The sequence below is a fragment of the Enhydra lutris genome, unplaced genomic scaffold, assembly GCF_002288905.1.
Source record: "Enhydra lutris kenyoni isolate GAN:26980312 unplaced genomic scaffold, ASM228890v2 scaffoldscaffold21, whole genome shotgun sequence".
Taxonomy (NCBI): domain Eukaryota; kingdom Metazoa; phylum Chordata; class Mammalia; order Carnivora; family Mustelidae; genus Enhydra; species Enhydra lutris.
In genome coordinates, this window is record NW_019154105.1 from 68,485,831 (window position 1) to 68,511,021 (window position 25,191).

A 25,191-nucleotide genomic window follows, 5' to 3' on the forward strand; every position below is an offset into this window, starting at 1 on the left:
GGAAATTCTAAAACTGAGAACTACAATGTTGGAAATAAAACACTGATTCGGCTTACCAGTAAATTAGACTTGAGAAAGGACTTAGCTGAGAAGACTCAGGGTTCCACTGAGCCAGATGGGCTGGAGGGGTCTAACCACCATCTGATTCCTTTCTGAAAGCCAATGGAGGTTTCCACTAGAGTGATGTAGCAGAGGGGCAGGGATTGGAATGTCCTAGAAACAAAGACTTAGAGACGGATCATTTCAGTGGTCGGTATTCATGAAGTTATCACATGGTCTTTAATTAAGCCCTAATAGAGAAATTGGAGTTTTTTTGTTTCTGTCCGAATGGCATGGGATAATTTGGCAAGCTTGGTGAGAACAAGGACAGAGGGCTCCAAGAACTCTCTTTGCCAGGAGAGACTCTGGGGAGCACAGCCTTTCCCATTCTCCCTAGCCAAGCAGTGGAAGCAAACATCTATCTGCCCCTTCACTCTCCCAAGATGGGAACAGTTTTTGTCCAGACTCCTAGAAGTATCGGCCAGCTCAGGCTAAAGAGAAGATTGGATCTGAGCTCAGTCAGTCCCTTCAGAGGTGTCCCCTTAACAACCTCTGAGGTAAGGACTAGTGTTCTTGAGTCATAGGTGAAGAAACAGAATTGATCGCAGGTCTTGTAACTTCCTCAAGGCCAGATGGAGCCAATTGTGGGTGACAGAGCTGGACTCAGACCCAGGTCTGTGTGACCTCAGCATCTGCTCCCTGCAGGCTGGGCTGGGCCTCAGGGTGCTGTCCTGACCAGAGATTCTGCTCTAAAAAACCTCACAAGAACACCTGCATCCTCCAGGAAACAAATACTGGTCTGGACCAGAAGCGTTGGTCTCAAAATGAAGATTTCAAGGATGCAAGCTCCAGTCCATTTTCTCACAATTTGACAATGAAACTTTCCCTTCCTCTTTTCCTCTGGGCCTTTCTCTGGTGTTGCCCAGTTCTGGAGTCAGCTCTCCCTCTGGACAGGCTGAGAGACATTAGTCATGGTTTTACCCACCTGCCTGCCAGCCGCTCGGCTAATATCGGTGAGTGAATAGACGTCTAACTGTTACCAGTCTAGGCAAAGGGCACTGAGCCCTCAGCCAGAAAGCCAGAGCCAACACCATCCTGACTGATCAGAAGAGACAAGTGGGGCCAGTGGGCCCTGAACTCACAGTGTCTTCCAAGGGCCCTTCTGTAGTGGTGGCTGCTGCCTAGCAGCTTGGCTGCTGGTCCCCACAGGTGTGAGCTGGCCCCTGATCTTGAGCATTTCTGTCCACACAGGGAAGGAGCGGCTTGCTGCTTGCCTTGGAGTTACTGTGCAAGAGGCTGCCCTGTTCTTGGAGACTTTTTTACAGAAGTACAAGAAAATCAAGGACTTTGTCCAAACAACCATTGCCCAGTGCCGCCAGACAGGTGAGCCAGACACAGCTAAAGCATTTGCAGGCCCCTCTTCCCCTCCCTGCTGACCTACGGCCGCCCCTGGTCTGCTAGCCCTGCTTCCATGGTGGGTGGCAGGCCGATGGGTGGGGACAGGGTGAGCAGAAAATGGGACCCTAGGCTCCAGGGTGAGAAGGGTCCAGAGCCAGGGTCTGCTTGAGGGAATCTCGCGTCAGAAAATGATGGATGAACAGCTAGAGATACAGGCCTGCACCTAGAAGTGAAGAATATATGTTCTTACGAAAAGCACATGGTATATTTACAAAATTTCACCACAATTTGGTCACAAATTTCAAAGAACATCAGTTAGCACATGCTGAGTGACCACAGGGGAATGCAAAGATAGCTCAGATCCAAATGTACAGCCAGCCTTCGGCCTGCTTAGGAACAGATCACACTTCTTCAGGATTTAGAGTCAGAAGACGTCCTGAGAACATTACAAACATCTCAGAAATAAATGACAGTGAGAGGATCTCCCATGAAAACTGGGGCATGGCCCCACCGAGCCTTCACTTAGAAGTGCAGGAATAGTTTAAAAGCATATTTTAAAAAGCAGAAAAAGAAATTTGTGAACAGAAATGGGTTGTATTCAACCCTAGACATTTGGAAAAGAGCAGCACAGTGAAATGAAGCAGGGAGAGGTGGCAGGAGCAGGAATTCATGAAGCAGGCCACAGGGAAGCAGGCAACACCAGGTAGAAAGGGGCCTTTGTGCTACTAAGGGGGGAGCGGCGGCAGCCCATTGGGGCCAGCCTTCCTAGTGGCTGTGGTGCACTCCCTCAGGGTCTGGGCTGTCCCAGCTCTGCCAGGCCCACTGGCCACCTTCTTCTCTGGAGCCCCCGGCGGCCCTTCCCCAGGCGCCTTCTGACCGTGCATCCAGGCACCAGCCCCAAGGCAGGTCCCCCATGGGCCCTGACTTCATGCAGCGCCCAGCTCCCTGCAGCCTTGGTGCAGGGCACAGAAAGCCAGCAACCTGCTCCCACCCCCAGCTGGTGTCGAACAGGCCTCAGGCTCCCTGGACCTAGGGCTCGAGCCTCCACCTAGGACCACCTGCACCCTAACCTGCTCGGAAACGTTAGAAGAGGGGTAGAGTGTGGAGTTAGAATCGTTGTGGGCAGAGGACAGTGAAGGTGCAGCAGGCTTTCCGTGGCTCTCCATAAAGAAACTCGTGGAATCCTCACTGCAGTTCTTACATTGGCAGTCTCCTTGCCCAATTTACAGACGGAGGAAGTGAGTCACCAAGAGGTTAAGGTAAGTGGCTTCTGAAGCTCACACAGCTACCAGGTGGCAGCGGGCTGGGACCCTCCACGGGCAGCACCAGCTGGAGCCAGCACGCTCCCCTGCATGCCTCTGCCTCCCTCCCTCATCCTCAGTTCCTGAAGGGCTGTGTGTGGGTCTGTGTGCTCTTCAACACAGCTGCTACACTTCTGGGTAAACACTGTGAAGAAATCTTCAAATGATCATTAAAGTCTCCGACACACAGAGGTCAAGGGCCAGACAGCATATGAGCTCCTCACTGTCTCTGGGCCACAGCTCAAGAGCCACGATAACCCATGAGTAAGCAAGTACATGCAGACAGTGTCAGAAAGATGGCATCGTAGGGGTGAGGAGCCAGCAGATGGGATTGTAGGGGTGAGAGGAGCCAGCAGACAGGATTGTAGGGGTGAGAGGAGCCAGCAGACGGCACTGTAGGGGTGGGAGGAGCCAGCAGACGCACTGTAGGGGTGAAAGGAGCCAGAAGACGGGATTGTAGGGGCAATAGGAGCCAGCGCAGTGCCAATGCAGGGAGTGGTGGAGGGAGGCCCCTGGAGAGCACCGTGCACCCTGGCCTTGCTGGGATGAAGTCTGAGCCACCACAGGCCTGGCCAGAAAGGCCTGGAGCAGCGCAGGGGTGCACAGGCAGGCCAGGGTAGCCCAGAGGCCAGAGAGAAGGCTGGCAGGCCCAGATCCTGGGGGGCACACCACCGGCCACAGGAAGAACCCGGGGTTTGTTTTGCATAAATCAGTTCACAAGCGTGGGAGAAAGATTGGCAGGGGAGGCCAAAGTGTGAGCTGGAGCCTCGGGAGCCGTCTGAAGGCATGGGGCCTCCAGCCAACATCTGAGGAGCACTGGATGGAGAGTGCGGTCAAGAGATGCCAAAGAGGCAACACGGACCGCAGACTCGAGGGGGGCCCGGGCCCCCAGGCGTGGAGCTCTCCATGTAGGCATGCCCGCCCTGCTGGGTCTGGAGCAGATGGACCAGGCTACTGTGAGCAGGAGGCCCAGGTCCCTTCCAAGGCCTCGGGGAGAGGCCCTGCAGGTGTTCATGTGATCTGCTCCTTTGTGCAGTTGATGAAAGCAGGATGGAGAGGCTGCCTCTTCCACCCAGGCTGGGACAGCAGCTGGTCTGGGAGTCCAGCTGAGGGGAAGCTAGGTCAGCGACCCATTTAATTCAGATTTCAGGGCAGAGATTTCTGCGATCTCTCCCTCCGTCCCTGTGTGATTGAGGGCCACTGGCTGTGCTGGCCCAGGAATGGCTTCGAAGAGCATTCCTTCCATCCCCTGGCCCACTTCCTAAGCACAGTGACATGAAGTGAGGGCTGGGGGTCACCTCACAGTGTGGCCGGGAGCGATGAGCCCAGCCCTGCGAGCACTGGGTGAAGCAGAAGCAAGATTTGGAGTGTGTGGAGGCAGGGACTTCAACTTAGGGCCACACTGAGCTCAGACTTTCCTCCCACAATAAACAACTTGAAAGCTGGACAAATGCATGGGACAGCTGTTTCAGACACTGGATCATGGGCGGTGCCCTCCTCTTTCCATTAGAGCCTCTGAGCAGCCCAAGCACATGCAGGAAGGGAGCCCAAGCAGATTATGACGTCTCACTAAGTGAAGGGGATAGGATCAGGATGGGAGACGCACGGAACCAGAGAGCAGGGAGCCCAGCGGAAAAGGCAGTGCACCAATCTGGAGAGGAACACCTCTGGTTTTGAGAACCGGGACACACACACTGAGTGGGGAACCCTACACGATGAAGCAGAGTGATTTCTGGAAGCAGTAGGTTGGATCGTTTCAGAGTCCATACAGCGCTAGCTGTGTGCGTTCTGACCTTCGGAGTGGACAGTCCTAATGGGACATCTGCGACGGGCAGGAGAGAGCCAAGAAGAGACCCACCCTAGTCTTGGGTCTGAACTGGCCCCGGTTAAAGGCTCCTCCAAACCTGCCCCGACGAAGCTTAAACACAGGCCTCAGAGGCAGCAGATGACCTGCTAGTGATGGGCCCGCCAAACACCCTTGAAAGGAAGGCAGCAGAGCTGATGCTTGGCAGCAAAGACACACAGCACGCAGCCTCCAGCCCAGAACCACGAACCACGCGAAGAGGCAGAGACTGAGTAATTCAGGTTGAGGCAAGGGCTCTCCCTGTCCTCACTGCCCATCCTGCTTAGGAGACTTGATGTTACCACCTGGCATGCAGCAGATGTCCCGTATGCTGTCATTTCTGTAATTGTGACATGCATGTGAAAGTCTTCCCTTCCTCAGACGTGTGAGATCCTGAGTGCGGATTCAGTCTCACGAGCACCTCAGAGAACACAGGTCCTCACGGTCAGGAAAATACTCACCCAGCACAGCGTATTTGTGTCCGTCTTCTTCAGGAGGACCTCGGGCAGGCGGTCAAGCTTCTCAGGTGGTAACCTCAGTGTCCTGAGATGGAGCCCCATGGTGGGGTCCACAAAAGAGAAAGAAAAGAAGAGGACTGCAAAATTATGACACTTCAGGCCCCACAAAACTTGGGTCTATCCTCGTGGGAGCAGGGCCGCTCCCTCCTTGAGTAGAAGGTAGACGAATGCTTTCTCCCCATCTCGGCTGCTGCCTGGACCAGAAGGACTTCTGCACCTGAGCAGCACAAGTGGCCTTTCTTAGCCTTTACAAACTGCCCTCCCCTGACCTCTGTCAGCTGTGGCTGCAGCCGGAAGTCAGGAGGGAGAGCCGCCACGAGGCTGCTCTGCTTCCCACCACGAACCCACTCGCCCCCAAGACAGATGGGGCAGCCAGTGAGCAGAGCTCCCCACCGCGCTCGGGCTCAGTGCTACAGTGAGGAGGGGTCCTGCCGGGCCCCTGGACCCTGGGTGGGGGAGGCCGTGCCCACAGAGGCTAGGTGAGCACCAGGGCGCTGCACAGCCTTTTTATCTCTGCCTCGTGTCCTCTTCTCCCTCACATGACCCAGGCTACGTGGCATCCATCATGGGCAGAAGGAGACTGCTGCCACGGGTCCACGCACACGACCAGCAGCTGCGGGCGCAAGCTGAGAGGCAGGCCGTGAACTTCGCGGTGCAAGGTATGCAGAGCCCCTCGGGCCACCTGCCGTGGTTTCTCAGGCACCACAGGGCTGAGTGACACCCCCAGATTATCGGGGTGCCAGTCCCTGCTCCTGTGCTCCCTGGCCATCATGGGGGAGGCCCAAGCAAAATAACACTTGGTGCTCAGTGGGCGCTCAGGACTTGGGGGCTTTTCCGGCAGGCAACACCATCCCGACCTCTGGCTTTTGGACCTTAGGCTTTTGGAGTTTCCCTGGCCAGGACAAGGGCGAGATCTGGAGCTCAGTCGCTGCACTCTTGGCCTGGGGCTTTCGGTCCTGCCTGTCATGTCTGGCAGGGGTAAGACCTTGCAGCAAGGCCTCCAAGACCCAGCAGGCCCACGGTCCTCAGTGGCAGGCAGCTGGGAGGCCCGAGGGCACGCGGTCTGCCCTGGTCATGAAGACTCTTCTGTCATCTCTAGCCACAGCCCCCAGTAGCTCACATCTCTGCATAGAGGTGGAGAGGGAGAGCGATAATCACAGGCTCCACACACCATGGGCCACAAGCTGTCCAAGGGAGGCCCCAGGCAGCCTGGGAGTCAGGTGTCATCCTGTTGGTGACCCATGGGTCACAGGTGGGAACCCGAGACCCCCAGGGCCCAGACATGAGGCCTGAGGCAGGACATCACCACCTGCCCCCAGAGGGGGTTTCTGCCACAGGAAGGCGGCCAGGGACCCCAGCAGAAGGGGAGCAGGCAGCTTGGACTGGGGGCAGGGTGGAGATCCTGTCCCTGTGAGTCCTGCAGAGAGGGGACACGCAGCGCTGAGTTCAGACTCAGCCCCCCGTGCATTGTGTGGACAGCAGGAGGCCCAGTGGCAGCTGTCAGGACAATTGCTAGGATCGGTCTGGGCTTAGTATAGAATCTTCCAGAAGTCCTGTGGCCCCATGTGACTGGCCAGACAGGAGCTGAGGATGGTGACAGCCCTCACCTGAGATGGCATGTTTTCACGTAGGACACTGCTATCAGGCCACGGCAGCATGTCTGTCCACTGGATATGAGTGAGACATGTGCTCAGTGATGCCAAAGCTGTGTTAGAGCCCTTCCAGAAAGTCCTGCACAGGAGACGCCTTTGTTTGAGAGGCCAGCCAGGACATCCAGCTACCGTGAATATGGCCTCCCTGCACACGCGTGTCTCTGCCGTCCATCCACGTAACAGAAATCTGTGTGAGCTGAACTAGGTGCCAGGAGCAAGCAGTGGCCAGTGCCATGAGAAAATTCAGCCTCTGACCCATCAGCCAACACGACCAGCCGTGACGTGTCCACCTCCCCTTCCCCACACACCCCTCCCACCTCCCCCATCCTTGTTTCTCCAGCTCCATGTCCTTTTCCTGACAATCCACTCCAGGGCAGCCCCCCACCCCACCTGAGACCCCTCACCACCACCAGGCCGGCCTCAGAGGCCAGACTTCCGTGTCCAGCATTCCTGCCACCCTCTCAGGAAAGGGACGTCTATATTCCGGAGGCTTAGCCACACAGTGGAGGAAGGCAGTCCACGGACTAACAGCCTTTACCCCTTCGGGAACCTTGGGAACCATGAAGAGCTAAAGCAATTTCAAACCACAGTGAAATCTGACTTCATGTTTCCCATGCCTGAGACACCTGCTATGTGTCTGGCACTGGAAAGGGCATGTCCTCTACACTGGCCAGCACCTTGCAGAGTGCCCAACACAGCCTCGACCCGTGACTTACCCTCCCCAAACCCAGGAGGCGCTATCATAGCCCCAAGCGATCCACTGGAGAGCCAAGCACACTGAAGTCCAGCAGCTGCATGGCTGGTCAGTCTATTCACTGGTGTAGCGGGCAGGATTCTAGATTCTGCAGAAACTGTGAATATGATATCATCCCCATGCTTAGGTCAAGCCACAGGGGAAAGGGGGTTTGCATCCACAGCAGGCCTGACCTCATCAGGCAGGCCCCTGAAAGACCATGTAGGGGTGAAAGTCAGGGACTCACCGCAGCAGGAGCCCTTCAGGTGGCCGTGAAGAAGCCAACTGCTTGTTGACCGAGGGCCCACGGCAAGGACCCGAGGGCAGCCTCCAGCAGCCGAACGCGCGGCTCACAGCTGGCAGCCAGCCGCAACACAGGAACCTTGCTCATGCACGGCACGAAATGAACTCTGCTAATGACCTGGGTTCACTTGGGAGTGAGCCTTCCCTCACTGAACTTCCAAGTGAGGTCACAGTCAGGTCGCACACTGATCTCTGGGTGTGAGGCCCCGAGCAGAGGACCCAGGCTAATGGGCTGGGTTCTTGCTCAGCAGGGTCTGTGGGATGGTAGATCTGGGCTGTTTTCAGCTGTAAGGCATGGGGTCCTGCATTCCACAGCTTAGAGAATGAAGACAGCCCCGCTCGGCGGAGCATGCTGGCTGAGACCCTGCTGCAGGGCCCTGGAGCTCACATCGTTCGTGAAACAGAGCCCCTTGTCCCCACAGGCTCAGCTGCAGACCTCTGTAAGATGGCCATGATCCGTGTCTTCACCGCCGTGGCCGCTTCCCCTACCCTGACGGCCAGGTCAGTGAGTGAGTGGCCACTTACCCAGCCTGACCCCTAACCCTGAGAAGGGCTCAGGTGGGAGGCCTGTGGTTCTGTGGGTCGACACCGTGGCTGGGCCACGCGCATGCACCTCCCAGGAGCAAAGCAATGCCTTGCACTTTCCATGAACCCCAAAGAGAGGGGCCCCCCAAGCCTGGATTCCTCTCAGCACTCCCAGAGCAGCGCCTGCCTCCCAGCTTGGGCTGAGCGAAGTGCCCAGGGGCTAACTCACGGCCGCTGCAGTAGCAAGGAGCCACCCGCCTGCATGCATGAGGAGGTCTCGCCAGGTTCAGCTGGTGCGGAAATGCGTCTCCCCAGGTGTGTGTGAGCACCCGAGGGCCCAGCCCAAGGTCAGGACATAGACACTCCACACTGCCCTCCACTCTGCCACACACTCCACTCCGCCCCCGGGGCCTGTGGCTGCCACTACCCAGTGTGCTGGAGACCCAGCCCAGCCCACAGAGCCACGGGCTACACTGCCTCCGGTCTACAGCTCTATCCAGTTTCTGTCTCTGCCTCCGTGGCCAAGCATCCAGGAGGCTGGGTGACAAGGAGTCCCTGTCCGGCTCTGCTGGCCCAGCCTCACAGCCGCCCGAGGTCCTGGCACCAGTGCAGGTGGCAGGGGGTGGGTTCTGCTCCAGAACCCTGGGACTCCTTCCTGGCCGCTCCTCTGGAAGTCCCCTAGAGAAGTTAGTGTGTCAGAGCCAGAAGGCCTGACCCCTGCTTAGGCCCCATGCACTTGTGTTTGCCATGCTAGGGGTGGGCTCCGGGCCAGAGCGGGCCTGTTCCTGCAGACGAGCCCTTCCCAGGTGACAGGGCTGGGCGGCTGAGTCTCCAGCTTGTGACCGAGGGTGGGGGGTCACCTGCACAGCAGGACCCTCTCCATCTGAGTTCCATCTTGGCTTTGATACTGTTCTACTTCTCAAGGTGTGATTTCCATCCTTATCTGAGGTCCTTCATCTTTCCTTAAAAAGGCTCTCCTACTTCACAGATTTCGTATTGTTCATTTTGATATTTGAACCTGGGTTCTTTTGGCAATTCCAGCAATTCTGTGCAGAATTTGCAGTGGGCAAAGGCCCCAGCAGAGACTGTGGGTGGCGTCCTAGTGAAGGACTGGGGACAGGACTGTCCCCAAGCCCCACAGAGCCGCCCAACAGCTTCCTCTACAACCCCTGTCCCAGACACCGCCTCCCACTGACCAACCACCCTCAGGAGGGGGCCTCTGTGGCCGCCAGCCTGGGCCTGGGGAGGAGAGAGGGCGGGCGGGGGTCAGATCTGTTGCTCTCAGTTTCCTGGCCTTGCACAGGGGTCTGGGCTGTGTCTCTGGTTTCTGCCACCACTGGGCAGGGGCGGGGGTGTAGGGTGTGAAAGCAGAATGGGAAATCTTTCCTCTTGGTTTCTCCTGCTCCATGTCCATCTGCTCCCCCCGCCCTCCGCACACCAGTGAGTGCTGGGCCTCCAGTCCCCTGCCCCTCAGGCTCCCTGGTATGCTTTCCACAGGGTCCATTTCAGAAGGGGCTGGAGCGGCCTGTGTAGCTCACCACCTTGGCCGGAACCGAAGGCTGCAGGGTAGTTCTGCCTGTGTGACATCGTAGTCCAGAGACATCTGATCCATTTGGGCATTTTGTGGGATTGATAAAGGAAGATGATCCATGAGCACTCGGGATCTTCTTCGAGGAGTCCAGAGCTCAGCACAAATGGTTCTCACTCCGGTTTGGCACCCCGCTGCCCCCTCTCAGGCTTCACTGTCTCTGGGAAAAGCTTCCCATAGCAGACAGGATGTGTTAGAACATGAAGCGGTTCAGTGTGGAGTCTGGGGCCTTTCCCACTCTGCTCTGTTCTTCCCGGAGCAACAGGAGAAGTTTTGGGCCGAGGTTAGAATAAGCCACATGTGAGGACACGAGATGCATCACCAGAGGCTTGTGGTTGTGCAAAGTGGAGCAAGTGCCCAGAGAGCCTTCTCCAGTTGTCCCCAGGCCCCTGGGGCCTGCAGTCTTGGGCCCAGAGCAAGAAGGCCTCCGAACTTCCCACTGCCAGTTGTTGGCAGAGCCCTCAGCTCTCAGGGATCCTGTCTCGGCCTCTCAGGACATGGGGCCTCTGTGAAAAGGCCTTTCTAAGATTCAGAACACATCAGAGCCAGAAAGAAGCTTCAGAGACGTTGAGTATAGACAAAGGGAAACCGAGGCCCAGAGCCTACTCATGTCCAAGACTGTGCAGAGCTGGACCAGCTCTGGGCCTCCCCACCTGAGCCACAGAGCTGCCCCTTCTGCTCCTGCTGTGCCCCTGCCCCTGCCACCGAGAGGCCTGGGAGAGCCACCCAGTTCTCCTGCTCTGGACCTCTGGATGGAGGCCGCCTCAAGACCCTCCCCCGCTCCCTTGCCCTTGGGTACAGGGACTGTCGGTAAGATGTGGAAGACAGGGCCATCTCCTGGCCACCAGGGGTGCCCTCTGACCTCCGGTCACCTGGCCAGGCGTGGCTCACCACCATGGGGCACGACACCATCTCCCGGCCTCAGGAATGAGCAGAGAAGATGTCGGGGGTCCAGGAGAGGCAAGAGACTCAGCCACGCAGTGGGGAGCAGCCTGGATGAGCCTGGGCTCTGTGAGCTGGCCGGGCAGCAATGGGGCTGTTCCTGACGCTGGGAGGGGCCACGCAGGAAGGCTGCTGGTGGTGACAGGCTGTTGACAGGGCCAGGGTGTCGTGCCGGGAGGCCGGGCTCTGCTGCAGCCCTCATTCACAGGAGCGTCGAGAGGACAGCGGGACAGCGGGCAGCCACTGCTCGGAAACAGCGGGGTCTGACCCACACGCTCAGCTACCCCACACGGGTGTGTCTCTGTGTCTTTGTGCCCCAGTTTCCAGCTGGAAGTCCAGGAATGTAGCTGGCAGCTGTGGGAGCGGTGTGTAAGTGACTAACGACTCAGGCCTATTCTTAGGTCGCTGCCACACTGGCGGCTCAGAACTCACGGCGTCACTTCAAGAAGTGTGAACTGTGCTGCTGCTAAACCTGAAAGTTTCTGCCCCTTCAACACGAAGATCCCACGGGAGCGGAGGTCCCACCGTCTTGCCCCCAACCTGTTCTGGCTTCTAGAGGGCGGCCTGGAGGTCGGGCAAATCCTCTCCCCGCAGGCAGAGGACGGGAGGAAGCTCTGTGGGCCCCTGCGGGCAGCGCTCACTTCTGCTCCGCGATAGGAAGAGCGGCTCCCTCTCCCAGGTGGGCTTGCAGTCCAGGGGACCACCATCCTGGGGGACCTCTGCGCACCTCTCCAGCCCAGCTTTCCTAGTGTCTCTGCCTGCCACCTCGTTCCTCCCACACCGCGTCTGCAAAGTGACAAGGTTCGGACGTGGCCTCTGACCTCAAAGGCCCAGTCCTGGGCTCAGCAAGTCACACAAAGGGCAGAGTACACAGGTCCCACCCTCCGACATTCCCTGTGGGTTCATCTGCACCACGCCTCCCCTCCCTGAGTGCACAGGGCAAGCCACCTTCCTCCGTCCCAGGCCACAGCCCCCTGCAGGCATCATCCTCCCAGAGCACCTATGCCAGCCCAGACCCCACCTTCCACAGAACGTGCGCCCCTGCTGGCCCCTGGCACTTGACCTAAAGCCCTCCCAAGGCCCCTGAGCAGGGATGTGCTGAGGTCCACCGGCCTCCACTTTGTGGGGAGATGTTTGCATCCTGTCCTGCTGGGTGTCCCACGCCCCACCCAGTCACATGGTCTGGAGCGCCCTGTGTCACAGGCTTCCGTAGTGGCCACGCGAGGCCACAGCTCAGGGTGTTCCCCGCCCCCGCCATGTCTTGTAGGCTGGTCGCCCAGCTTCACGACGAGCTGCTATTTGAGGTTGAAGAGCCACAGGTTCCTGAGTTTGCAGGTGAGCTGGCCACACACAGCACCTTCCACTTCTCAGAAAGCTAACACCACTCTGGCTGCCCCTCCCTGCCCCGTGCTGAGTGAACCTGCCCCACCCTGGCCACGCCCCAGTTCTCCCTGTGCGGCCTGCCTCAGCATCAGGGCTCCTAGATAATGCGGACTCCCCTTCTGGACTTGCTGGCTTTGTGGCCCTTCGTCCCAGACTGCGGACTCCATCCTACCGTGGGGACTGCCTCTCTTGGTGGGGTGGTTCCCTGCATAGCTGGTATTTCCCCAGTTGGGGGAGGGGCCAGGGTCCCGCCTCCACCCTTAGGAAGCACCTGGACACCACTGCACTCCCCAGTGTGGCCCAGGCTGGTGGTGGGGGGCATGCTTCCCTCCCAGGGACCCAGCAACCCTCTGACCCAACCTCCTGCCCCCCCCCCCCCCACAACCATCTACACAGCACAGAGAAGGAAACAAGGTCATGGAGCTCAGGTGCACGGCCCTCAGTAGCCACTGGCCCACTCCAGGCACCCAGAGACGGGTCCCCAAGGAGCTGGCCCATTAAGCCCGCAGCCAGAGAGGGGAGAACTACTCCTTCAAGGGGTCTTTCTGTCACAATCTTTGTATCAAAAATTGTAGATAACTTAGTAGAATGGAATGAAATATTTGTTGATCAAAGAGACAAAGTGTTCTGAGCAAACTCAGAGAAACACTGAGCCAGCAGACCCCTCCCTTGCCTGGGCTGCTCCCTGTCTCAGGGCTAGAGGGCAACTGAGGCCACACGGCCGGCCCAGCCCACCAGCACCACACAGCTGACCTTCCAGGATTTACCATCACATGCAAGTTCATGGGTATTTGATGGGAGCATGGGTCCGCCTGCCCACGCTGTGCCAGCCAGGATGGCCCAACGTTCCCTCCTCCTCCCAGCCCCAAAGCCTCTGGACAGAGCTAGAGGCCCCCAGCACCCCCCACTGCCCAGGCCCCCACTGGCTGAGCCTGGGGCTGGGGGGAATTGCTCAGCAACCACGGCTGGGGCAGCTGAGGTGCCATCAGGCTTGTGCTGGGCGTGTGGCCAGTGGCACCAGCCACAGGTGATGAAAGGGCTGCTGGACCCACCGGCGTGGCTGGCCGTGTGGACTCAGGGAATAACTGCAGAGCCTGGGGGCCAGGACAGGGCTGGGACCTGGGCATTCCCATGATAGCCCCATCTCTGTCCAGAGGGCTTAGGGCTGCCCCTCTCCCCCTCTTCCCTCTGTTCCAGCTCTAGTCAGGGGGACCATGGAGGCCCTGCGGGATGTGCCGGCCTTGCAGCTGCAGGTGAGGGGAAAGGGGCGGGGAGGCAGGCGGGTCCCACGCAGCTCTGCAGGCTCCCTCCAACTGGCCACTCGCGGCCAGTGCCTACCAGACCGGAGAGTTGAGTCCAGCTCCCAGGGGACCAAGAGATGGGATGGAGGGCACAGGCAGCCCCCGAGCCTCCAGAGTGCTGCCCCCCTCCACTGCCCTGTGGTTCCCGGAGGCCCAACCCCCACCTTCAGTCCTGCAGGGAACAGAGCTGGCAGGGGACCGCAGCAACTGGCAGCCCCCGTCCTCCCTCCCTGTCGAGAGGGAGCTGTTGCACAATGGTCCAGGGCCTTGGCAAGTTCCCACTCAGGGTTAGGGTCCCTGGGAGGGCTCCCCCAGACCCCGTTTGGCATCTCTCTCCTAAGGCACCTGCAGGCCTGCTCCCTGGCAGAGGCCTGGGCAGGTCAGCTGAGCAGCTCAGCCACGGTTGGGGTATTAGGGTCTGGGGGTGCTTGTCTGCCTGTCCCTGTGAGTGTGTGGCTGTGTCGAATCATGTCTTCGGGCCAAGTGGCTGCCTGGCGCTGGGACCCCTGCCCACCTGGGGGAAGGGAGAGCCTGGAACTGGAACTGACCGCCGCTGCTACCCACAGGTGCCCCTGAAGGTGAGCCTGAGTGCTGGCCAGTCATGGGGCCACCTGGTGCCACTGCAGGAGGGCCCCGGGCCCTTGGCCCAGCCCATGTCCCACTGAGTCTCCAAGCAACCACCCTGCCACCGCCAGCCCCCTTGTCAGCACCTACCCCGTGCGTGCATTTTTCGCCTTCATTTTGTCTGTAGCCCCAGGCAACAGTGGGAGGAGAGAACTGGTTTCCACCAGTCCATTGTGTGGCCTTCCCCAAGGTCAGCACTGGGCGCTTTGCATGGGCTCCCAGTGAGAGCCGGTGGTAGAGAGGGCCACATCCACCCCCTGGGCTGTCCCCCGGAGTAAAAGCCTTTTCAAAGCAGGCCGAATCTCTGTGAAATGAATTCTTCTGGTGGATGGGAGATGCCATGCCCACACCCCTGATCCACTCTGCTTGGCCCAGAGCTGAGTGGCTGAGACAGGAGCGGCCTGCCCGACCCACAGAGGGGGCTCCCGGCCCTTCTCCCACAGAGCCCGGGCTGCATTCCACCAGGTCCACAGCTGCTCAGCACTTAGCCGGTGCCCCAGGAGCTGCCAGCAGCCTGGAGGCCCTCCCTGCCAGCCAGAGCTCCCCGAAGCCAGGGAGAGCCCCTTCCTCCCAGGCCTCGCTGACAGCCACCAAGGTGCAGAGAACAAGCACAGAGAGGCGGGCATGGGTTCTGTGCTGTTAGCTGGGGGCAGGCCGTCCAGGCCTCTGGAGTGAGTGCTCCTGGGTGCCCCCAGCCTTCCCACGAACCTCCTGCTGGCCTGACCAGTCCCTGGGAGCCAGCCAGCTCTCCGACTCTCCTCTCAAAGTGGCTCTCCCAGACCATGCACCCCAACAGCCTCACGGTGGCTCCCCTTGCACAGTGGGGACACGGAGGGACAGAAAATTTACATCATTGTACAAGCCCACTTGGGTAGTCGGTGCCCAGCCATTCCTGCACCTCTGCTCAGCTGCCTCCCCTGCACAGCCCTGCAAAGGTCCCCTGTGGGTCCGGCCTCCAGGTCATCCAGGCACCCCAGGGTCTCCTCTCCTGCGTGCCTCCCTGTCTGGGTTCTGAGGACCCGCGCAGCACCTGTTGGGCTGGGGGACATGTGCGAGGCACCCCCTCCAGCAGGCACCAGAGCTGCTCAGGTAGGCGGTAGCTGGGCTTTAGCCTCCTGTGCCAAGCCCACTTCTCTGCTTACTGTGCCCAGCCCTACTTTTCTCGTGGCCTCAAGGTATTGTCACTGTCTTCATGGGCTGCATGAGCATCTGTATGGCCATGCCTGACCACTATGTGATGGAGCGTTCTAGAATCTGGAGAGCTGGACCCCTCCATGCCAGCCGTGGGCGTGTGTTGCAGGTCCCTGTGCCCGTGTACGTGTGGGTGGCCTTGCCTACAAGGGGCCTGTCTTCATGTGGTCAGTTCAGAGACACAGCCACTGCTGGGCTGCACACTAGCCCCAGGCTGATGTCCAAACACAGCTCGTGCCCCCCAGTAGTGAGGGTCAGAGTGAGCTGCCCGCAGAAGCCAGCCCCCACAGGCTGCAAGGCCACAGACGTTGCTTTCAGTGATCCTAGGGCCTGCCCAAAGCCCTCCCTGCAGCAGGAGGCCAACCCTGGGGATGGGATGAGCAGAGGCTGTTCCTCCCACAATGGAAAGGCCCCCGCGGGGAGCTGTCTGGGGCTGGACAACACCTCACTGTCCCCAGCACCACCCCCCATGTCATCTTCCCTCACAGACCTCAGGAGGGAGGTGGGCCTGCCGCCATTGCCTGGGCCCCTCAGACCTGAGTTGCTCCCTGGAGGTGCCAAGTGGGCAGGTGAAGCCCGGCCAAGGTGGCCAGCACAGGGCTAGAGGCCTCGGCTCCAGAGGGCACCCCGGCACCCACACCTGCCCCCGAGGAGGAGCCCAGCATCTCCAGAAAAGCAGCCCTTCCTGGCCAAGTGCCAGGCGAGGGCGCTTCAAGAACTCACAGGAGTCCAATTCCGACAACTCTGGTTTTATTGAAAAACATCAGCACTGGGGGCCGAGTAGGCAGCCGGGCCCACAGCAACCCCCCACCCCCGCCACTGCTCACACACCCACAGGAAGCCGGAGACCCCCACCCCGCCCTGGCCCCGTGGCCTGTCTCCTCCGCCCCTCTGGAGGGTTCTGGCATACCCAGGGGTCTCAGGACAGTTGCCGCAATCGTGGGCTCATTGACAGTAAGACACAGGAAGTGTACCCCACCACCATGACCCGATCTGCGCTCTGCTCACCCAAAGACACAGCGTCTGCAGCAGCTGTGGTCCAACAGCCTGACCCAGGGGACACCGCGTCATCATGTGTGATCTAGGCTGGTCTGGCTGAGTGTGCACCCCCTGCCAGCCCCCCTACACACCCAGAGACCCAGGCAAAGGCTCATCCCGGGCCCCCCACTTCCCACAGACCTGTCCAGCGCCCTCCACGGGGGGTGGGGGGCACTACATTCAAGGTCCCCTGGGCCCTGGGGCAGGCCTGGGAGAAGGAAGCACAGCACCCAGCTGGAACCCTGCCGTTCAGCATGGGGCTGAGCGCTGGCCCATGTGTGCAGCAGCAGGAGGTCCCCTCCCTGTCACCACGTACTTACACTCACGTGCACACATGTGCAGGTGCACACAGGCATGTGTGCACACGCGCACACAGCACACATACACGTGTGTGCGCACGTGCATGGTGCACACACACACAGGCACGCACACACAGACACACCCCTTCTTCAAAATGGCTAATTATTGCTGTTAAAAAAAAATACATCCAACAATGACAGGTTGGGGTCCCTCCTCCCCCACCCCAGGCCCTGGGCTGCCCCACCCACGGCACCAAAGAGCAAACATTCCAGGATCTGCCCCACACCCAGTCCAGAACACAAGCCCCTGAAGGCCTCAGCCAAAGGCCCACCAGCACAGGAACACCGGCTGTGGCCAAAACAGTCATGAAAGCAGCTTCAAATGGACACAGGGTCCATGTTGCCCACCTGCTGGGGAGGGGGGCCGGGCTCCCAAGACTCGAGGACCACTGTCAGCCATTCCCTGGACACAGACAGGGGGGTGGCTCTGCTGCTTAGCCCCTGACTTGGTCCCAGCCCAGCGAGAGGCCCAGGCTCAAAGCCACATAGGGCAGGCAGAGCAGGCAGGGGCAGGCCAGGGACGGGCAGAGGCGGGCCACAGCAGGCCAGGGCGGGCAGGGGCAGGCTAGGGCAGACAGGGGCAGGACAGGGCGGGCAGGGGCAGGCCAGGGTGGCAGGGGCAGGCAGGGGCAGGCAGGGACAGGGCAGGGTGGGCAGGGACAGTCAGGAGCGGGCCAGGGGGCAGGGGCAGGTAGGGGTGGGCACTCACACTGCCAGCATGACTCGCTGTGGCCCAAGAGCCTCCCGAGCACTTGCCAGATTCCCAAGGAAGCCATGTGAAGAGCAGCCCCCAGCCTGTCCCCTGGAAAGGTCTTTTCTGAGGAAGGACACCCAGGCCAGAATGGGGGCTGTCCAAGGACCTCGTGTCCTCAGCCCAGCTCTAGGGCCACTCCCCGCTTCCTTGAGACAGGCTGGCCCATCTCTCTGCCCTATTCACCCAAGGGGAGCAATGGGAGGCCTGGCTAGATGCGGGTACAGGGGAGAGGGGAACAACCTCGGCACCCACAGACAACCCCAGCTCTCCTCAGACCCCGTCCCTGGGCAGTGGGTGCTGCTCCAGGAACACTGGTGACGCTGGGCCATCCCGAGAGGCTAGAGGTCTCAGCTGCCCTGCATCCCACTGCCCCGAGCTGCCCACTGGGCTTGTGTTCCAGGCTCATCCAACAAAAACATTCTGGAACACTCCACCCCCCGCTTTCCCATCCAAAAACAGAGGCTTCCAAAAGTCCTAGGAGCCTTGTCTCCTGAGCATGGGGGCCATGCCTGGGGGCCTGCTTTCTCAAGGCCTCAGCAGGAGCCACTGGGGGAGGCCCAGGAGGCCAGCGGTGGGTGGGGTGGGGGGGGGGGGCAGGGCCTGCCAGTGCAGAGAGCTGCCCAGACACACCACTGAGTGGAAACCCAGGCAGGTGCTTCACAGAGGTAGAAGTAGTAACATCAGAATTTCTACAAATGTATAAAATTCACATCTCAGTGCACGTTTGTGGAGGAGTTAGCTCCCAGGCTGGAGGGAAGTGGCCAGCCAGGGATAGGCATCCCCCACGAGTGTGCCCAGCCTCTGGCCCCGGGAAAGGATGGGGGATCTGCTCCCCTGGTGATCTTGGGGGCTGCCAAGCTGCACACGGGCCAGGCAAAGGCCCTGTCCCAAGCACAGGGTGCACCCAGCCGGTGCCACAGGCCACCCTGGGCCACCAGACTGGGAAAGACACTGCAGCCCCCCACCCCACCAGAACATAGATCCTACATGAACAGACAGACACCAGTAGGACAGGGGAGGGCCACATGACTGCCCAGGAGCAACTGGGGCCACGTGCTTTGGCCAATGTCACCCAGATGCTGGCAGCTCCAGCTCCCATCCACATGTCCCCACACCAGGGACCCCAGGCTCCAAAGGCACAGGATCAATGGAAGCCGCAGCACCCCCAGGCTCCCACTGACAAGACACTGCCCACCAGGCTGGGCCCACGTAGCACCCACCTGTCCTACCTGCCCCACCAGGCCTCAGACCAGCCGCAGCCCCCAACACGCCCAACGCCAGCCAAGGCCACCCCAAGCCAAAACCAAACTAAACAGAAAGAGGAAAAAGGCACAACTGTTTGTTTTCCATTTTGCTAAAACACTTTACGTCTGTCTGTATAATCCAGATTAACAAAATCTGAGAGCTGCAAGAAAATAGGGTGCCGATTTCTGTACAGTCTACAAAACCCCCGTCCCCAAGCAGGGACCGGACGCCACCAGGGAGAAATGTACAGGGGAGAGCAGGGTCTGTACAATGTTCTACGAATATCTCATTTGCAGACAGCAAGAAAGGCCCCTCGGGACACTGGGCTCGCTTCACGCATTTGCTTGTTCCCGAAGCGCCTGAGAATGTCCCCTCTGTGTCCCCTACGTGGGACCCAGCCGCATGGCCCACTGTGCCTGCCACTCCCCCTCTCCCAGCTCCCGAAATAGAGGGGCCTCAGTGGGCACCAACGGCCCTCCTGCCACCACGGTCAGGTCCAGGCTCACAAGCTGGACACGTGGCCACTTCCAACGACCCCGTTCCTCCACCCACCCAGGCCACCCCACACCTGACCACCACCTCCCACCCCAAAAGGAGAGGCCAGGAGCACGGCCACGCTGCCACGCCTGCCCCCCGGCCAAGGTGGACAGCACTCACTCCTCCCAGGGTCAGCAGGGAAATTGCCGCCATTGCTGACCTATGTCCCACAAGTCGAGGCTGGACGGGGGCAGCCCAGAGCCTCCTCACAGACCAGAAATGCTCTTTGAGGGAAAGAATGCTAAGTCAGGGTCTCGCTCCAGATTTCAAAATCTGAAACCCTCTACCCACCCAGCCACCCGCCCCCACCAAACTGGGCCAGAAATAGTGCATATTCTAGACCACACAGGTGTGTGTGTGTGCGCGCGCGCGTGTGTTAAGGTATCAACTACCATTTTGTCCCAAGAATTAAAGTCATGCAGAATGCTATTCTGTCTAAATAACTTATTAAAAAATAGGTCGGTTTCAGGCTGGGAGAAGCTGTGGGCTCAGTGGTGTGGCCAGCGGCCTGGCTTAGGAAGATTCACAGGGCAGAGCCCATGAGCCGTGAGGCAGAGCGGTCCTCGGGGAGGTCCGGGAAAGGCCACCATCATCCAGCTGGGCCTGGGGGGAGGCGACTGCACCACTGCGTCCCCACCCTGCTCTCCTGAAGGACCCTGACCAGGCTGGGCCACAGGTGACTGTGGGGACCACACCGGGATGATGATGCCATCAGTGAAGCCCAGGTGGGGGAGGGGCAGGGACCAAAAGGAAAGAAACGTGACTCGGTGTCAAAGCAGAGCTGGGATGGGGGCAGCAGGGGTGGTGAGAGGCGGGTGAGCCCTCCCGAGCGCAGGTGGGCGGCCACGGCTGGCTGGCAGGCTGGGCGGGGGCACTGCCCGGTGTCGGCCCAGGCTGAGCGGGGCGGTGGGGCAGAGGGCCGTGGGCATGCGGCAGCCAGGCCATGTCCTCAGCATGCACGGAGCGAAGCGGGGCCTGTGGCCAGCTCGGTGCCCCGAGGGCCAGTGGCCGGCCAGCCCAGTAGGTCTGGCCTCCCGGGACCATAGCCTGGCTGGCAGCCAGGGATCCGCCGGGTGGGGGCCGTGCCACAGAGGCTCTGTGCTCGGTGGGCCTGGAGGGGTCCCACGTGCAGGCTGAGCAGCCACGTGGGCCCATGGCGGTCCATGCTGTCACTCTTCAGGACGCAGCCCCAGCAGGCTGGGGGGGGCGGGGGGCGAGGGGCCAGGGCTACACACAACCAGTCCCGAGAGTGTCACAGAGGAGCCGCGGCCCCTCGCCCCCCAGAAAGCCAGCCGGAGAACCGCGTGATGGTGGAAAGGAAACACCCACCACAAACGCCAAGGGGAGCGCCTGCAAGCGGGCCCGGGTGGTGGGCAGGCGGGCACGGGCGGACGGGGTGGCCGGGCGGCAGGTGGGCGGCGGGCGGGCAGGCAATGCTCACTCCTCGCGCAGCTGCAGGCGGTAGCGATGGTAGCGGACCTGGAAGAAGAGGCGCTCGGCCAGCGACAGGGTCATGCCGGGCAACACGTAGTGGTCACTCGAGCCCATGTGTCTGAAGCCCAGCGACTCGTAGAGCTTGTGTGCAGCCACCTTGACGGCCGTTGTGCCCAAAACCACCGCCGAGTAGTTGTGAACGAGCGCGAACTCCAGCACCTTGCGGCCCAGCGCCTTGGCGATGCCCTTGCCACGGAAACGTGAGTCCACGGACATACGCAGCAGCTCCACCGTGTTGTCTGCCTCGTGGGCCCGTGCCGCCACGATGCCCACCACGTTGCCGTCCAGCACAGCCACCCAGAAGCAGGAGCCTGCAGGGACATGGCAGTCAGGGCTGCGGCATGACAAAGCCGCCCCTCCAAGGCCCTCGGTGCAGAAAGAGCTGGGCCCAACCTGCCTGTCATCCACAGAGGCCCCTGCCCTGGGCCTGAAGCCAGGCAGACAAGAACTCCAGGGCCAGAGTCCCTCCCTCAGTGGCCGAGAGCTGGGCAACCCTCAGCCATGCAGACCCCTCCTCTGCCCAGCTACCCCTGAGCAGATGCCTGGATGGGCAGTGGATGGCCACGGACAGGCCCTGGCTCCCAGCCACTCGGGGTCCACCACACTTGTCCCCATGCATCTATACCAAGGAGCTAGAGAGAGGTGCCACGAGCAGACCTCCAGAAGGACCCCGACAATGGAGACTTCGGGGGGCCTGGGAGGACAGGCCAGAGCAGCAGGATCCCTCTGGGAGCCATGCCCTAGGGGCTTCAGGAGGTCCTGTGGCCACCACACTCCTGGGTTAGGAGGAGCCTGGGAGCCCCGTGGCCTGCTTGGATCGGGGCACAGAAGCAGGCCCTTGGCAGGCTCCGAGGACGGTCCAAGTGGAGAACTGGAACGGATGGGCACCACTGCATACCTCCCACTGACCCTGGCCTCTCCTGGGCAGGAGTCCAGTGGCCAGGCCAGCTGTCCCCACCCATGGCCTGGACCAATCACAGCCCCACACACAGGGCAGGGAGAGGAAGAGGATGGCCAAAGGGGGATCAGAAGAGAAGCAAGAAGAGAGAGAATGAAAGTGGGTGGGGAGGCCTGCAGGGCATGAGAGTCTGATCACCTCTGCTGACCATCGGCCCAGGGGCCCCAGGAGCAGAGGCTGGCCAACAGGGGTGCTACACTCGCCCTTCCCACAGCCACTCCAACCCCCACAGAAGTGTTTGCCACCAACCACCCCCACCTGCTCTCCTTAAGCTGCCATACTCTCCCCCATCAAGGTTCTACACCTGACCTTGCCCCTCCACCCAACCCCCAAGGGTCCCCCACTGTCCTGTCTGCCGTCATCAGCTAGGCAGGAGGGGCCCTTGTCCCCTTCACCACCATACCTGGAGACCTGGCATTCACCCCGAGCTCGGCAGTGGCTGAGGGCCTGCTGCCCCAATGGACCCCCCCGATAGCTGGCCTGCCCTCCATCCAGGGTTTCTGGCTCCCCTCACACACTTAGGCCAGACCAAGTCTTCCCACCCTGAGCAGCCTGGCCCTGGCCACTGCGGTCCAGCCTCCCTGCTTCAGTGGAATCTTCCTGCAACCTAGCAGGCGTCCCAGGAGGGCGAGCGCCACCCCACACCCAGGGAGACTGCAGCCCCGGAAGAGCAGGGTCCTCATGCTGCCCCTGGCCCCCACCCTGAGCCCCCTTCTGCTTCAGCAGCCTGGACCTGGGCACCAGTGAGATGGGGCTGGCCTCGCGCTCCCTCCTGTCCCTGGCAACTCCATGGAGACTGATAAGCTGAGTTCAAGCTTATGAGAGGGTTGAAGAGAACCCAAGGTGCCAAAGCCTGGCAGCGGTGGGAATGGGAGGGCAGGCAGGGTACCACAGGATGGGCCTGCTCACTGGGAGCCAGCAGGCATGGGAGCCGGCAGTGCCAAGGTGGGGCACCCCTGCACTGGTATGCCATGCCTCTCTTATCTCCCACTGCCCTTCTGTGCCCCTAAGCAGGCTCCTCTATGCCCTCACCAACTGCTGGGGCCCACACTGTTCCATTTCCCCAGCCTGGGAACCCTCCGGCACCTGAGACACCCTCATATCCCAGAGGGCAGAGACAAAGCCTCCCTTCTCTGGCTCCGGACGTGAAGGAAACCCTGGGGTCTGGCCTCCTAGGACCTGGCCTGCCTTGGGCTCAGCCTGGACAACCGGAACAGCCCCCAAGGAGCTGCAGGCAGCTCCAGACCAGACCCAGCCCCTCCTTGTACAGAAGGTCAGGGCGCTGGGCCGAGACCCTCTGCCTCACTGAGTGGTCCCGAGACCAGAAGTGGGGACTCAACACCCCTGCTCTTCCAGGGCTCCCAGCCCTCAGAGACCCCCCAGAACCCTCTCCCCACCAGGAAGCCCTCTGCGCCTTGCACTCCAGGCCAGCCCGACCCCTGGCAAAGCATGGCAGACCCCGGCCCCTCGGCGAGCTCTGGGGAAGCGCATCGTGCAATCAGCACGGAGAGCAGAGCCGGGACACGTGGCAGCCCCCCTTCCCAGGATGCAGGACAGAGGCCCAGGGTCTGTCTGGGTGCACACTCAGGGGCCTTGCCTCAGCACCCAGGACCTAGCTCTGCCAACACCCCCGCCCCCCGGCCCTGCCTGCCTGCTGCACTCCCAACCCGCAGCCAGAGCTCTCCCTGACTCCGAAGGCAAGTCCCAGGGGTGCAGCAGCCTGGGCCCACCCAGGCCTGGCCATCCCCCCTCACCCCTGCCCCCCGGGGCCTGTCTGTCCGAGGTGCTTGGGGTTAGGGCAGCCCCCCAGCAAGAGGGGCTGCTCGAGGGCAAGAGGAGCGAGGGGAGGGGACAGGATGGGGCTGGAGTGGAAGGCTCACCCGGGGGCTTCATGTAGTACTGCTCGATGTCGGCCATGTCCGTGTGCAGGGCGCAGTCCAGGTAAGCCAGGACCACCTTCCGGCTGTAGTAGTAGCGGAGGCCCAGCAGCCCGGCGGGCACCAGGCACGTCAGCAGCAGTGAGCGGGTCAGGGCGAAACACAGCACTGCAGGGGGAGGATGGCCCGGTGAGTGGCGGACACCTGCCCGGCCCACCGGGGGGACCCCTCACCTGCCAGCTCCCTGCTAAATATGCCAGCCAGACACAGGCGCAGAGAGGCCTTGCCAGAGGTGTCATGACTGTCTCCCTGGAGGAGCGCTGGGCCAGCCTGCCTGCTCCTGCTGCTTTGCCCTATTCCCAAACTCGCTACCCTATAGGCAGGCTGATCGGGAGTCTGACATCACAGGACTTCTGAACGTCCTGAGCACAGCAGGGGCCTCTGGGCAGGCTGCCCTCAATGGCCAGGGGCAACAGCCCCAGGCAGGGTTGGGGTGCCGTGCCCACCCCCCATGTGGGCCCCCATCCCTGGAAGGGGCTTCGCATACACCCTTGACACTCTAGCCAGACAGAAGCTCCCAGGCCCCTGCAGGCTGTCTCACCATTGCAAAAGTGGGAGAGGGAAGGGACACCTTCCAGCAGAAGGCCCCAGGACCACCTTCTCCCCAGGGCCAGCACCGGGGTTATGAGGAGGGCCCGGAGGGAGGGGGAGGGAAGCCGGAGATTGTTTCCAGATTCATCAGGGCTGCCAGAGCCCACAAACCTATAGCAAAAGTCACTTTTACTGCATGACCTTGGGAAAGTAACAAGCCCCAGCCTCAAGCTCCTCACCTGTGAAATGGGGACAACCACCCTCCGGGGCTTCGGGAGAAAGGCCTCAAAGCCCCTGCGGGGGCTGTCCCCCCCCCCCCGCCCCCTCACTCTGCCTCCTCGGTGCTCGCCCTCCCCCGGCACCCCGGGGAGCTGGCTGTCTTCCCCTCATAAATTAGCACTTGGAGCAGGCGAGGCAGCCTCCCCCGCCCCGCGGATTATATATAGTTCACGCGCCAGGCGCGGAGCTTCAGCCGCGGGCGCTACCTGCCGCCACCCCGCCCCCACCCGCGATGACCCGGGAAGGGACCGGGCCGGCGGGGCCGCACAGAATGGGGACGCGGGCGGCGACCCCGGCCCTCTCCCGGCCCGCAGCCCCCTCCCCTCCGCCGGCGCTTGTTCCCACGCCCCCGCCCGGCGCGCCTTGGCCGGGAGCCCGGACGCCACCACCGGTGGCCACCTCGCCCCAGGCCGCTGCAGAAAACCGGTGGCGCGCGGGTGCGCGTCGGGGCACGAGCGAGGGGGCCCCCCCGAGGGGGCCCGCTTCCCTCCCAGGCCGAGTCCCGGACGGGCACGGGAGCGCTGCCAGGCCCGGGTCCCGAGGTGGGGCGAGCGGGGCCGAGGGCGCCCGGCGCAACTGTTCCCGGAGGGGCCGGGCGGAGCGCGCCGGGGCCCCCCGCGCACTGACCGGCCAGCAGGGCGTAGAGCAGCTGTGTGCGCGGGTGCTGCCGCAGGCCGCGGAAGGCCGTGTTGGGGATGCGCTCCATGATGCCGTCGTA

General features: G+C 61.3%; 2 protein-coding genes across 2 annotated transcripts in view; one reads left to right on the top strand and one right to left on the bottom strand.

The window, feature by feature from the left end:
• Positions 1–14,277, top strand: part of LOC111149225 (DNA polymerase nu) — a 136,983-nt gene extending 122,706 nt beyond the window's left edge. The window contains 8 exon segments of the mRNA XM_022506173.1: positions 1,291–1,422; positions 5,648–5,758; positions 8,210–8,288; positions 12,110–12,177; positions 13,423–13,478; positions 14,093–14,152; positions 14,154–14,242; positions 14,244–14,277. Coding sequence (XP_022361881.1) covers positions 1,291–1,422; positions 5,648–5,758; positions 8,210–8,288; positions 12,110–12,177; positions 13,423–13,478; positions 14,093–14,152; positions 14,154–14,242; positions 14,244–14,277 — 629 coding nt within the window.
• A 6,224-nt stretch (positions 14,278–20,501) lies between these two features.
• On the bottom strand, positions 20,502–25,191 carry LOC111148887 (N-acetyltransferase 8 like; the record flags this gene model as incomplete). Its single annotated transcript, XM_022505671.1, has 3 exons — positions 20,502–21,079; positions 23,607–23,771; positions 25,101–25,191. Coding segments are annotated over 3 exons (624 nt in total), but the record flags the coding sequence as incomplete, so codon positions are not given.